Source organism: Patiria miniata, unplaced genomic scaffold (assembly GCF_015706575.1).
Source record: "Patiria miniata isolate m_02_andy unplaced genomic scaffold, ASM1570657v1 HiC_scaffold_1, whole genome shotgun sequence".
NCBI lineage: Eukaryota > Metazoa > Echinodermata > Asteroidea > Valvatida > Asterinidae > Patiria > Patiria miniata.
This window is the reverse complement of record NW_024037047.1, coordinates 15132055-15145799: the sequence shown is the minus strand read 5'-3', so window position 1 is coordinate 15145799 and position 13745 is coordinate 15132055. Positions and strand designations below refer to the sequence as shown.

At 39.5% G+C, this 13745-nt stretch overlaps 1 protein-coding gene across 1 annotated transcript in view; it reads right to left on the bottom strand.

Moving 5' to 3' along the window:
• Positions 1-5656, bottom strand: part of LOC119730696 — a 52255-nt gene extending 46599 nt beyond the window's left edge. Inside the window, exon 1 of the mRNA XM_038203699.1 lies at positions 5408-5656. Coding sequence (XP_038059627.1) covers positions 5408-5656 — 249 coding nt within the window. The remainder of the gene's footprint in view (positions 1-5407) is intronic.
• Positions 5657-13745: the final 8089 nt, after the last annotated feature.

The following is a 13745-nucleotide window of genomic DNA, read 5'->3' as shown; positions in this document are numbered from 1 at the left end:
TGGTGGATGGATAAACAGAAATCATTAAGTTAAGCTATTTTTTTCTTTTGAAAGCGAGACTTGTGTTATCAGTAATGGATCCTAATTTTGGGATTGATGAAAGACAAAAGGCTGTTCCTTGTTAATCCTTGAAAATAAGAGTTCCGCACTGTTCACATGCAAGCTCATATTTTGTTCTTAATTACATGTATATGCATTCATTTTTCAACAAAAGGAGTCTGCAGTACGATGTGAAAACATGGTGAAGAACACGTCTATATAGTTACTAAATTTTGTGAAGTGAAAGGGTTTTTTATGCAATGAAAATGCAAATGAGTGATGTCCTTGTTTTGTCCCAAAATTGTCGTGAAAATTAATTGTGACCGTCAGAAATCATGCAGTGGAGACAAGCATACTCTGACTGGTGTGTTCTTTAATATGGTGTCTGCATATAAAACCCTGAAAAGATATAAAACACAATTCTTTGTAAATACATTGCTTTGTGAGAAAGAACAAAGAATTCACAAATAAGAAAAATGCATAATAATATAAAGAAAGAAACTTAAACTCTAACTAGGAAGAATATGCTGTTAACTGTCAACAGAAAGTTAAGTTATGTTGGTCCAAAGAATGTACAAGGCAAGTGATTGCTTTAGACTTAAACTCTTAAAAGTATACAACACAACCTCAGCTAAACTGCATAAAATGGTTCTGTACCGAGTCAAAGAATATATTAGTAAGTGAGTGAAATCTTAATCAAAACAAACTAAGAATAATAAACTCTAAATGTTTTGTATCAAACCTAAGAAATAAGAGGAGTAAATACTAAAAAAAGTAAATCATAAAACTAAAGCGTCTATCCAAGGCTAAACAGTCTGGTATTTGAATAAAGAAAAACAAAAGCTTGCTTGTACATGTACTTTTCCAGAACAGAGCGAATACATAATTAGCTTTACTCTGACAAAACATAGGAAAACCTGTACACTCTTATCAGGGGCAGTTTATAAACAGTGGTCCATCTAGTGCCAGGCAATGTTGCAGTGATCAAATATCAATTGCTTGAGCAGACTCAACATAAACCACAGTACACTGGGGGCACTATCGATAAAACAATGCTGTGTAGCAATAGGGACTATCGATATGTTCACTTCCTAACCACTAGCATTACACTCAGCATAAGGCCTAAGGGGATTTCTACTCTGGCCAGAGAGGCAAGCAACATTCCACAGTGGTGATGTTTAACAGGTGGCAATCCACTGCAAAGCATGGGAAAGTTTGGCTACTAAACTAAGTAAATATAAAGGAAACTAAAGATACTAATTTCTCAGCAAAACTATCAATCAGAAAATAACAAATAATAATTATTGATAGGAAAAGCAATTCTATACATTTCTAAGGGAACTAGTTGTAGATAATGTGTGATTAAAACAACTTCTAACCTCTGAAGAAAGCATCAGTGAGAAAGTAGATAACTTGATAATAATTAAACCATTAAACATGACTTCTGGAATTCTTAAAGAACACAAAATAAAATAGACACTTACCCTAGCCTAGCTTCTTGCAATCCTCAATGGGAGGAATACATAAAACTCTGATCTTGAGTCAATTATGGAAACAATAGCTGAGCGGTCCACAGAGCTGTTCACTGTCCAAGCTCTATGGTGGGAATGAGGAAATCAGAACTAGTGGACAAGTGGGGGGTCCTAAGGAATGTTGGCTTGGCTGGGGGCTCTAGAGGAATACATAATACAATCAAGCGAGGGCGCTAGGCAAGAGGATGTAAGAAATGGCATGTCACATAATTATCACCAGAGTATATTTTTTTATAACCATGCATGTGGAAAATAGTGAATGGTTTTCCAAATCTTCCACAGCGGCTTTTACCCATCTATATGCTGGCCTTGTCCTGACAACCCACATCATTATGACTCGGTTATAACTCCCAACCGGTTGCGCGAGGTCAATCAAAAGCACGACCCACACAGTGCCTAAACTTTGGCGGGAGACCTGTAACTGGCATTTTTTTGGGTCAAAAACATGGATTCTCAGGCCTTGGAGTGGGCGGTGCAAGCTATACATGTAGTCCTTTAAAACACATGCATTGTTGAACAATATAGCCTTTTGGATGATCGTTTAAAGGGAAGATTTTGTTGCTCACTAAAACAGAAATACTTTAGCTTTTCCCCAAGATGGTAGTCAAACGAATCATTCCAAACAAAAGAATGTGAAATCATACACTAAATATCCATCCATGTATATGTTTCTGTAAATGAATAATTATGCATAATATTCTATACTTTGATGCTTTTGTAATATTTTTTTACTAATAAACAGGTGTGGGTTTTAATGTTCAAAGACCATAATGATCTTAACCTATTTGTAATATTGTTAAAAAGGTGATCCAGAATAAATTATTTAATACGCACCTTCAGAAAGTTTTTAGTAAGTTGTTCTTTAATTGTGTCATCAAATTGAGGGTCGAGAAAGTGTGTGTTTTCTGAGGGTTGGGGGTATGTTGGAGGGGAGGATTATTTCCGGGGAACAGGGTGACTAAAGGATGGAATATTTTCATTAATCAAAAAGATATGTATTATCTGGAAGCCTTTAAACTGATATAGTTCACACATTTTTTCATCATTATGGCTGAATATACTACTCAATAAACGAATGTCCTTGAGCACGTTTCCATGCTTTACAAAAGCACAACAAACGATGGAAACTGTACATGGATTTCCATTTTTAGCTTCCATAGGTGCGTAAATCGAAGGAGCGATGGGTGCACTCACTTGGCCTGTAAACCAATGGTAATTGGACAGGTAATTGATCGCCGGAGACGGACGGAAATAGCAAGAAAACGGGTTGGTTTCCATACTGATTTGGGTAACCGTTTCCACGCGCGGAAACGTGATTTTTGGCATGGTGCCACTTTGGGCACTGTCCTAAATCTGATGGTCTTCAGACTCGGTACATACTTAGACCACCACCCACAAATGGTCCTAGAAGAAATTGGTGATCGTGACGTCATTAGGTGTCACGTTACATCACATTAAAGATGCACATTTTCCCCATAGGATTTTTACACGTTTTAAAACACTCTACTTTGGTACTTTCGTAAATTCGCTCGACTTTATACTTAGACCACTACCCAAGGATGGTCCTAGAAGAAAGGCGTCAGCGTGACGTCATCAGGTGTCAGATTACGTTACATTAAAGATGCATTTTCCCCATTGCGTTTGTACACGTTTTAAAACACTCTACTTTGGCACTTTCATAAATCCGATCGACGTTAGACTTGGAACACATTTAGACTACCACCCACAGATGGTTCCAGAAGAAAGTCGTTATCGTGACGTCATGAGGTGTCATGTTACGTCACATTAAAGATGTATTGTTTCTCTATTGGTTTTGTACACGTTTTTCTTCAAACCATACACTTTTCCAGTTCTATATGTCTGATTGACTTTACACTTGTCAGACACTAGTAAGACCAGCAGCCGAAGATGGTCCCCAGTGAGTTCGTAACGATGACGTCATATCATGTGTCACGTGACGTGACATTAAATGTGCATTTCTTTGAATCGCTATAACTTCGGAAGTACAAGTCCGGTTGGATTAAAACTTGGTATGCACATTCACGTATATCACGGGCATGTGCTATAGATGAAAATTGAAGTGACGTCATCATCAAATGGCATTTTATTCTATTATAGGCCTATATCTACAGAACTACAATGTTCGATTTGGTTGTCACTTGACATGTACGTATTTATAATGGACTGTTATAGATGACATTTACAGTGACGTCACTGATTGTTTGTCTCGTACACAGAGCATTTTATATATCCGAAACAGCTTGTGTTTGTCCACAAACACATTTGTAGTCTTTTTTTGGCTTTTTCGCAAAAAGCTTTTCTTTTTGTTCTGTTTTTTTTGGCTTTTCCGCATTTTTGCGGAAAGGCCTTTCTTCTTGTTCTTGTTCTTGTTCTTGTTCTTCTTCTTCTTCTTCTTCTTGTTCTTCTTCTTCTTCTTCTTGTTCTTCTTCTTCTTCTTCTTGTGGTGGTAAGACGTGTTTACATCGAGCTCCGGGGAAAAGTAAGATTATTTCAGTTTGAGACCGTGTATGGTCCTAGTTTTGACTACTAGGTCGTTATTATACTCTTTAGATCCTGCTAGACTAATCTTCCTTTTCGGGTTTCCTTATTTTGCTATATTTTGTATAGTTTTGGTCATATTTTTCTGTATAAGTATACACACAACTGGCCGTTATAGCCAGTCGGGCGAAACCGCCTACTCATGGGCAATCAACCGTGAGTACGGCGCCGGGTACCTCGACCGTAGTAAACATTGTCCCTGGTGAGACCGAGCCCTTCAAGCAGGTCACAAGGAACAATGGCGTCTCATTCAGTGCTGTTGACAATGTCTCTATTCAATCATACATTGACGCTTTTGTGAGTCACATTCCTGCTGAAGAAGTTGTTTCTGCCTCTCGAATCTCTAATGGGCGCATAGCAATTTATCTCAAAACCAGAGAAACCGTCATTGACGCTGTCGAACATGGCCTCCTTTACGGAGATTCGTATGTCGAGCTGTCACCCCTTATTAAACCAACCACTCGTTTGACTCTATCGAATGTTTATCCGGAAATCCCCAATGCCGTGCTCACGAAGAACTTGTCCAGTTTCTGTAAGGTTGTTTCGCAGATCCGACCTATACCGCTTGGAAGGACAAAAAACTGTCCCATATTATGTCCTTCAGGAGACATGTCCAAGTTATGCTCCAACCTAATATTACACCTCCCAACCACATCGATTTCACCCATGCCGGTATGAACTACCGCGCGCGTCTTCCTCTCCACAGAAGCTGTTCGGTGCTTTAATTGGGGAGAATTTGGGCACATAAGTAAATCTTGCAAAAAAAACAACTCGGACAAAGACATCAATGATCATCTCGACAATGAAAGTCATACAAATCCTTTGAACCCACCTCCCACCTTTGTACACAAAAGCAAATCTGACCCCCAAAATCCTGCAAAACAATCCAAATCCACTGTTCCAACCCGCACTTCCGCCCTTGCGGTAAGTGTTGGACCTGCGGTCGTGCGACCCGCGCACCCCGGCGCGGGCCGCTCAGCCAGGACTGGCTTGTCGGTTTCAGATCCCACCTCATCAGGTGCTGCAGCCAGTGCGTCAGCTACACGCACACATCTCGAATGGTCCACCCGCTCAAATACCAAAGCCAGCACTTCCCATGACTCTATTACAAATGCTCCTGGTGCTCCTAATAATTCCAATGCATCCTCAGCCCCGCCTTACACCAAGTCTTCTGCTTCCAAATCCCCCACCAAGACTACCACTACTTACATCTGGGGCACCCCACCCGCCCCCACCCGTTTGTTTTCTGAAGCCGTCTCCAAACGAAAACAACTCACTCCTGAGCCCATCACCGAACGTTCCCGTTTTGTTCCGTTATCATCCCCATCGCCCATGAGGAAATTAGCGAAGAACGTTTCCTCCCCAATGTCAATTGACACCCAAACCACATCTATATCTATTCGCGACACTCCAAGCGCCTCACAAGCCCTTGATGCTACCACACCCACAGTATCCACCCCAGCCTCTGAAACGGGCACTGACACGGAGTCCATATCCTGGGAGGACACGCAGTCTGACGAAAACATCCTCGTCTCTGCCGGACTTCCCGCGTCAAGTGGTCCACTATCCCCTGATAACTTACTGACGTTTATAACAACTGTTAAGTCCAGTAAAAAAAACGATGTTTGTGGCTAAAAAATTCACATCAAACATCCCGGGACTCGTTAAGCAACTAAAACCACTCCGTAACTGTCCCCTGCTTCAAAAAGGCTTGCAGCAGAGAATTCAAAAACTGATAAAAAAAACTTGAATTATAGTTTGTCCTTTTCTCTCCGCTATGGATTTGAGGTTTTACACTTCCCTTTCCCTTCTGATGGCACTGTCGCTGATCTCGCTTAACACTGGAGGTTGTTCTGACTCCACAAGGAACGCCTCTTTCCAAACCTTTATTAGGGATATTGCTAATAATCCTGATATTGTTTTACTCCAAGAAACCTACAACCTCACTGCCAAATGTTCCTGCTGGAATATTTGGTCAGACTTCACCCCTCTTTGCAACCCAAGTCCTACACGTGGATCAGGGGTCACTGTTCTCACTAAGAAATGTCTTGATGTCGTCGATACTCGCATCATTTTCGAAGGACACATCATTTTTGTCAAAATCAATTTTAACAATGCTATTTATAATGTCTATAACTTCCACATTCCTCAAAATGACAATAGTGCCTTAAGAGCCATTCGTAGCTTCAATCGGCACGTTAAGTGCATCCGCGACAATGCCATTATTGTCGGTGGTGACTTTAATTGCACACCCAATCCATTGTTAGACCGTCTGAGTATGCCGACCGAGCATCGCCCCAAAATAGCCCTGGCTCCCAAAGAAGCTGTTGATAGCATCTCTTTGTATGACGTCTGGCGCAGACAAAACCCAGTCAAGCGTCAACAAAATGTCTAAAGCTAGGCTTGATCTTTTTTACATTCCTGCGAGCCTCCTTTCTTCTACCCGTTCCTGTAAAATAATACCTTGTTCTCTCTCTGATCACTATGCTGTCTCCCTCACTATTAATCTACCTAACCCTAAACTTCGGGGGAGCGCATATTGGCATTTCAATAACTCTCTCCTTGAGGACCTGAACTACAGAGAAATCATCCACTTATTTTGGACCGACTGGCAACAAAAGAAGCAAGATTTTCCAAATGTCTCCACCTGGTGGGACTTTGGAAAAGTTCAAATTAAATCCATTACTCAAATGTATGCCACCCAAATGGCCCAAAACAAACGCAATTCTCTGTTAACTATCAATCAACGGATCGATAATCTTCAATCTGCGCCAGACTTCACACCCGAAATTCGGCAAGCTCTTAAAGAGCAAAGAAATGAACTTAATACTATTCTTAAACATGAGGCTCGAGGTGCCCTCATCAGGTCACGTTTCAAACACGTAAATGAAACAGACTCAAGCTCCTCTTACTTTTTCAAGTTGGAGAAAAGCAGGTCTCAATCTAAAACTATTTCAAATATTCGTCTGGATTCCGGCACCGTCACTGAAAACCCTGCTGAGATCAAAGCTCACATCCACAAATTCTATAAATCTCTGTATAGCCGTGGGCCTGTCGATGAGGGCGCTCTTGAACCTCTACTGTCTAGTTTGCATCAACTTGATCCGAGTGATACGCAAGTTATCGATGCTCCTCTAAGCCAAGAGGAGCTCGACTTTGCCGTCAAGCAACTTGGCAAAGACAAAACTCCCGGAATAGACGGACTCACCTCAGAATTTTTGCAATCTTTCTGGCCTATTCTTAAAGAAGACCTTCTTTCTGTCCTCAATTTCGCAATAGAAAACGGATCGCTACCGCACTCATTTCACAAAGCTATTATTACCCTTCTCCCTAAGAAAGGCGACCTCTCCGACAAAGCCAATTGGCGCCCCGTCTCTCTTCTGGATACGGACTATAAAATATTTGCCAAGTCACTTGCAGGTAGACTGAAGCAATGTATTGGTACCATTGTAGATCAGGATCAATCTTACTGTGTTCCTGGTCGCACTGCAGTGCATGATAACATTAACTTGATCAGAGATGTTATTGATCACTCCAACTTTAATGACCTTCCCTTAGCCATGGTCAATCTTGATCAAAAGAAAGCTTTTGATAATGTTGACCACCGCTACCTTTTCAACACAATGAGAGCCATGGGTTTTGGGGAACGTTTCCTGTCCTTCATCAATCTTATGTACAGTGGCGCTGAGAGCCTAATCAAAGTTTGCGGCTCTTTAACCATTCCTTTCCCTTTCGAAAAGGGCATCCGTCAAGGCTGTCCTCTATCGGAACTGCTATACTCCATAGCCATAGAACCTTTTTTAAACTCGCTCAGAAACAACCTCAATCAAAACAGCTTTCTCCTTCCAGGCACCAACAAATACTGCTCGGTCTCGGCATGCGCAGATGATATCTCCATCTTTATCACTGCTGACGCCGGCTTTAAAATTATCAATGAAATGTATAACCTCTTTAGTCAAGCCTCTGCTGCTAGACTTAACTATGACAAATCCCAGGGATTATGGGTTGGATCTTGGATAAGAAGAAGTGATAGACCCCTCGGTTTTCGTTGGAATAACGAGGGATTAGCGTTTCTTGGAGTTCATCTTGGTAACAGCAACAAATACAATCAACTAAACTGGACTAAATGCAAAGAGAAGCTTAATCAAACTCTCTCCCGTTGGCAATCTCTCTGTCATTCCATCTCCTTCAAAGGAAAAATTCTCATTGCCAACCAACTTGCGGTCTCCAAAATGTTTCACTGCCTCACCGTCCTTTCCCCGCCAGACTCAGTCTTAAAAGAACTTCAAGAATTGCTAGTCAATTTCGTCTGGTCAAATAAAAGACACCTTCTTACTAAACAATGTCTTTTCCAGAAACCCGAACAAGGGGATTAGGTCTCCAAGCACGCATACTCACTTTTCGCTTTTCCGTTATCCAACGCTACCTCAGTCATTGTTGTCATCCCGCCTACATTATGGTAGATAATTTTCTCCGACAGTACAAAAAACTTAACTTTGGTTTCGGCCTCTTTCTTTTAGACATCAACCCCAAATTTCAAACTAGTCTTACCTGCTTCTACAGTGAGCTCATGTGTGCTTGGACGGCCTCCGGAGCTCGATTAGTCATACCACCAGACTCTATCAGCCATGTTATCAACCTTCCCCTCGACTGTCTCCTCCTTTCTCATGCCGCTGACAAGAACGCCCCTCCCGTACGTCTCTTGGTGCGGGGGATCAAAACCGTCAAGCAACTTGTAGACCCCAACAGTGGTCGTTGGCTGGATGCTGAAGAGCTTGCAATGAAACCCCTTCAACCACGCCCACCATCCCTCCGGCTTATCCAAATGGAACTGCACCATCTTCACCGTTCTGTCATCTCCAAGTTTCCTGCTATTTTCAACCATTCTGGCAGTCTCGCCTCTCCCGATTTTTTACTCACCACCCCACCTCAAAATTTGGAAAAATGCGTGACGTCATGATGACGTCAGCAAAAATGCGATTTTTTTTTTTTTTTTTTTTTTTTTTTTTTTTTTATTGATTTTTTTTTTTTTGTGTGAAACATATAAGGGAATGTCCGATCGTCATGGAATTTGGTGGGTGGGTATATAATAACACTAGTAAACACAATTTTGAATGACGTCACGATGTCGTCATCGGTCGATTTTTAAAGATTGTTTTAATATTGCCAATTTTATTCTGCTTACAAAATTTAACACTTTTATTAATCCGATTTGTTTCAAACTTGGTACAGACTAAAACCAAAATAAAATAATGAGCACTGCCAAGTAATGATACGATGACGTCATCATTAAACATGTGACGTCATCGTTAACTTGTATATTTTAAGCCCCTATATCTCATGAACAGAACGTCAGATTGCGTTGAAACTTGGAATGGGGGTTGGCCGGGATGTGTTACAAATTAATATTGAGGTAACGTCATCCTGACCTCATCGTGTGATTTTATATAGATTTTTGAAGTTTTGGACCTTTAAGCCATATATCACGAACCCAATATGTTAAATTTAAAATTCTTTTTGTATTAGGTTTGTTAGGCAATAGGTATATTGACAAAATATTGAAAAATGTGTGACGTCTCAAACATGACGTCTCAAACATGCGCTTTTTTGAAACACATATAAGATAATGTCCGATCGTCATGAAACTTCATGGGTGGGAAGATAATAACACTAGTACATAACATCTTAAATGACGTCACGATGACGTTATCAGTAGATTTTATACGATTTGTTAATATTGCCAATTTTATTCTGCTTACAAAATTTAACACTTTCATTAATGCGATTGTTTTTGAACTGGGTACAGACTAAAACAACAATAAAATAATGATCACTGCCAAGTATTGTTACAATGACGTCATCATTAGACATGTGACGTCATCGTTTGTATATATTTAAGCCCCTATATCTCATCGACAGTAATTTAGATTGGGTTGAAACTTGGTATGGGGGCAGGCCGGGATGTGTTACAAATAAATATTGAGCTGACGTTATCATTATGTATACGACTTTTGCCGTATCTCACAAATGCAATATGCCAAAATCAAAATTCCTATTGAATGAGGTTTGTTAGACAAAACGTAAATGCACACAGTTTTGCACAAAACAGAAAAACATGAACTCAATTAAAACAAAAAACATAATGCGGAAAAGCCCTATGTTCTGTTGCAAACAGACATAGACCTCTAGTTTCTTTCTTCTTCCTCTTCTTCCACTTCTTTTTTGTACACAATCCCATAGACTTTGTACACGTTTTTTTTTCTACACGCCATTTTTGGCCTTAAAACAATTCCGATTTCCTTCAAACCTGGCACATACTTAGAACATCACCTGCAGATGTATGCCGAATCATTACGTCATGCTGACGTCATCATGCGATTTATTATAGAATTTTGAATATTTAATTTTTCCCATAGACTTTGTACGCAGAAATAAAAAAAGTCAATTTTCAGAGGGCATTGTCGACTCTTTGCCAGGAATTCATTTACACCAATCTTTGTCCAAGCTAAGACCCTAATTCAAACAACATTGTGTAATGAATGATGACGTCATCCAGTGTTTATTTATAGGCAATCAAATTGTAATACCTTTATTATTAAAAAATGCATAAGAAATCAACCGTACGCGTCCGCAGCATTCTGTTGCCGGCAAGTGGTAGAGTAGGTTACGGTCTTTATTTTATTCAGTGTGCGTGCAGTCACGTGACCCTTGCTTCCGGTCGAAAAAGGCCAAAACCGGAAGTGGCTTATTATTTAAAAGCGGTAATAAACATGAACTTGCATTTAACGGTGTTAGTCTCTTGGCTGATAGTATTCTTCAAAACATCTACCGATGACGTCATGCAATCTTCGAGCGCCCTCTAGCGACAGGTTGAAAATTTTCAAAAATGTATTTTGAATAGATGTCTGTAGCGAAGTTTGTTGGAATCGCCTAAATATTGGTGTATATGATGACCTTGGCCCATTTAAGACGTGTGCAAAGTTTAAGGTGTATGACGTCATCAGACCGGAAGTTATAATGAAAAGACCCTTTTTCCTTGGAAAATTCCTAAAAAATCAACCATGGCAGTTTTTTATATTAGTTTTTACTTTAATTGTTTATTAAAGGGTAGGTCTAAAACAATTCAAAGCTTCGAGGCAATAAGCTAACTCGGACATGCCCTGCGCACGCTCAAAACTTCAGGTTGACAATACCTCTGCTTTAAAACATGCACAGAACGTCCACAATGTACATGTACATGCACGTACATTGTACATATCGTTTGTCAGTCAGCCCGCGCGCAGCGCACGTGTTGCTAAGGTCAAATCCTGTCCACAGTGACTGTTTTAGCCGATTTCCGGCTAACTTTGACAGATAAAATAATTGATAAAAACAAATCATAATGCGGAAAAGCCTATCTTCTGTTGCAAACAGACATAGATCTCTACTTGTATGTCTATGGGTCCAACAGATAATCAATGTTGGGAACAGCTCTGTGGTTGTTCACAACCATAATTTCTAGTTAGCTGTTCCCAATTTCAATTGGAAACAGCTCTTGTTTTCGTTAAAGTTTTTTCCCCTTTTTTTCTAGGTCTTTTTCTTTTTCCACTTTTTCCCATAGGTTTTGTACACGTTTTTATTCTACAAGCGACTTTGGGAATTATTTTAAATCCGATCAACTTTAAACTCAGCATATTCATTAACCATCATCTGAAGATGTATGCCGAAACTTTTTGTCATCATGACGTCATCAGGGGTCACGTGACATCTATTTATAGATTCAATTTTTTACAGCCTTATAACTATAGAACTATTTGACCGATTGGTCTCAAATTTGGTAGGTATACAGACAGGGAAGGTGTTATGGATGAAAATTGATATGTCAAGGTCACGTGACCTTCAGTTCCAGTTTTATCGGAAGTGGTAATTTTAGACCCCTATCATATCTCATGAATCATTAATCTGATTGGGTTAAAACTTCACATTTATACAAAGCTATATTGACAGATAAATATATTGCATTGTTATAACTGTGCACCTAATTGTTTTTATGGTATGACGTCATGAATATTTAATGAGACAACCTTAACAGTCTTATAACTATAGAACTATTTGACCAATTGATCTGAAACCCGGTAGGTATATAGACAGGGTAGTGTTCTAGATGAAAATGTGTATGTCAAGGTCATGTGATCCCTGCTTCCGGTGTTACCGGAAGTGTTATTTTTAGACCCTAATTAGCATATCTAATGAATTAGAAATGTGATTGGGTTGACACCTTATATTAGTATTAATCAACATGAAAGGATAAATATGTAGCATTATTATTAATGGGCAGTTTAATGTTTTTCATGTTGTGACGTCATGATGCAATCTTTATAGCCCTCTAACTTTAAAACTATTCGACCGATTGATCTCAATCTTGGTAAATAAATAGACGGGGAAGTGTTATAAATGGAAATGTGTATGTCAAGGTCATGTAACCCTTACTTCCGGTTTTTACCGGAACTGCAATAGTATAAGATAATAATGTCAATTTTAAAAGTAAGAGATTTTTGAAAAAATCTTTACATTATTTTCTACTATCCAACAGACAATAAAAAACAAGTTGGGAACAGCTCTGTGGTTGGTCAGTTACAACCACATCTAGTTTTTAGCTGTTTCGGTGACACACCGAAACAGCTCTTGTTTTCGTTAAGATTTTTTTTTTTTTCTTTTCTTTTTTTTCCTCCTTTTTCAGACTTTTCTCCATAGGTTAACATACGTTTCTTCTACCAGTCCACTTTGCCACTTTTTTTTTTAAATCCGATTGATTTCTGACTTGGTACATACTTAGACCACCACCCACAGATGGTCCTAGAAGTAATTTGTGATCGTGACGTCTTTCAGATGTCAGATACGTCACATTAAAGATGTATTTTCCCCATATGTTTTGTACACGTTCTAAAACACTCCAGTTTGGCATCTTCGTAAATACGATCGACTTTAAACTTAATTCATACTTAGACCACCACCCACAGATGGTCGTAGACGAAATTCGTGATCGTAACGTCATCAAGTGTCAGGTAACGTCCCATTAAAAATGCATTTTTACTCACAGGGTTTGTACATGTTTTAAAAGGCTCCATTTCGGCACTTTCGTAAATCTGATCGACGTTACACTTGGTACACACTTAGACCATCACCCACAGATGGTCCTTGAAGAAATTCGTGATCGTGACGTCATCAGGTGTCACGTTACTTCACATTAAAGATGCACATTTCCCCATAGGTTTTGTACACGTTTTAAAACAACCTACTTTGGCACTTTCGTAAATTCGATCGACTTCATACTTGGTACACACTTAGACCTCGACCCATAGATGGTCCTAGAAGAAATTTGTCATCGTGGCGTCATGAGGTGTCAGGTTACATCACATTAAAGATGATTGTTTCCCTATTGGTTTTGTACACGTTTTTCTTCAAACTGAACTTCGGAAGTACAAGTCTGATTGGGTTAAAACTTGGTATGCATATTCACGTGGATGTGTTATAGATGGAAATTGAAGTGACATCATCATCAAATGTCATGTGAAGTCCCTTTAAGGGGCATTCTATTCTTTTATAGGTCTATATCTACAGAACAAAAATGTTCGA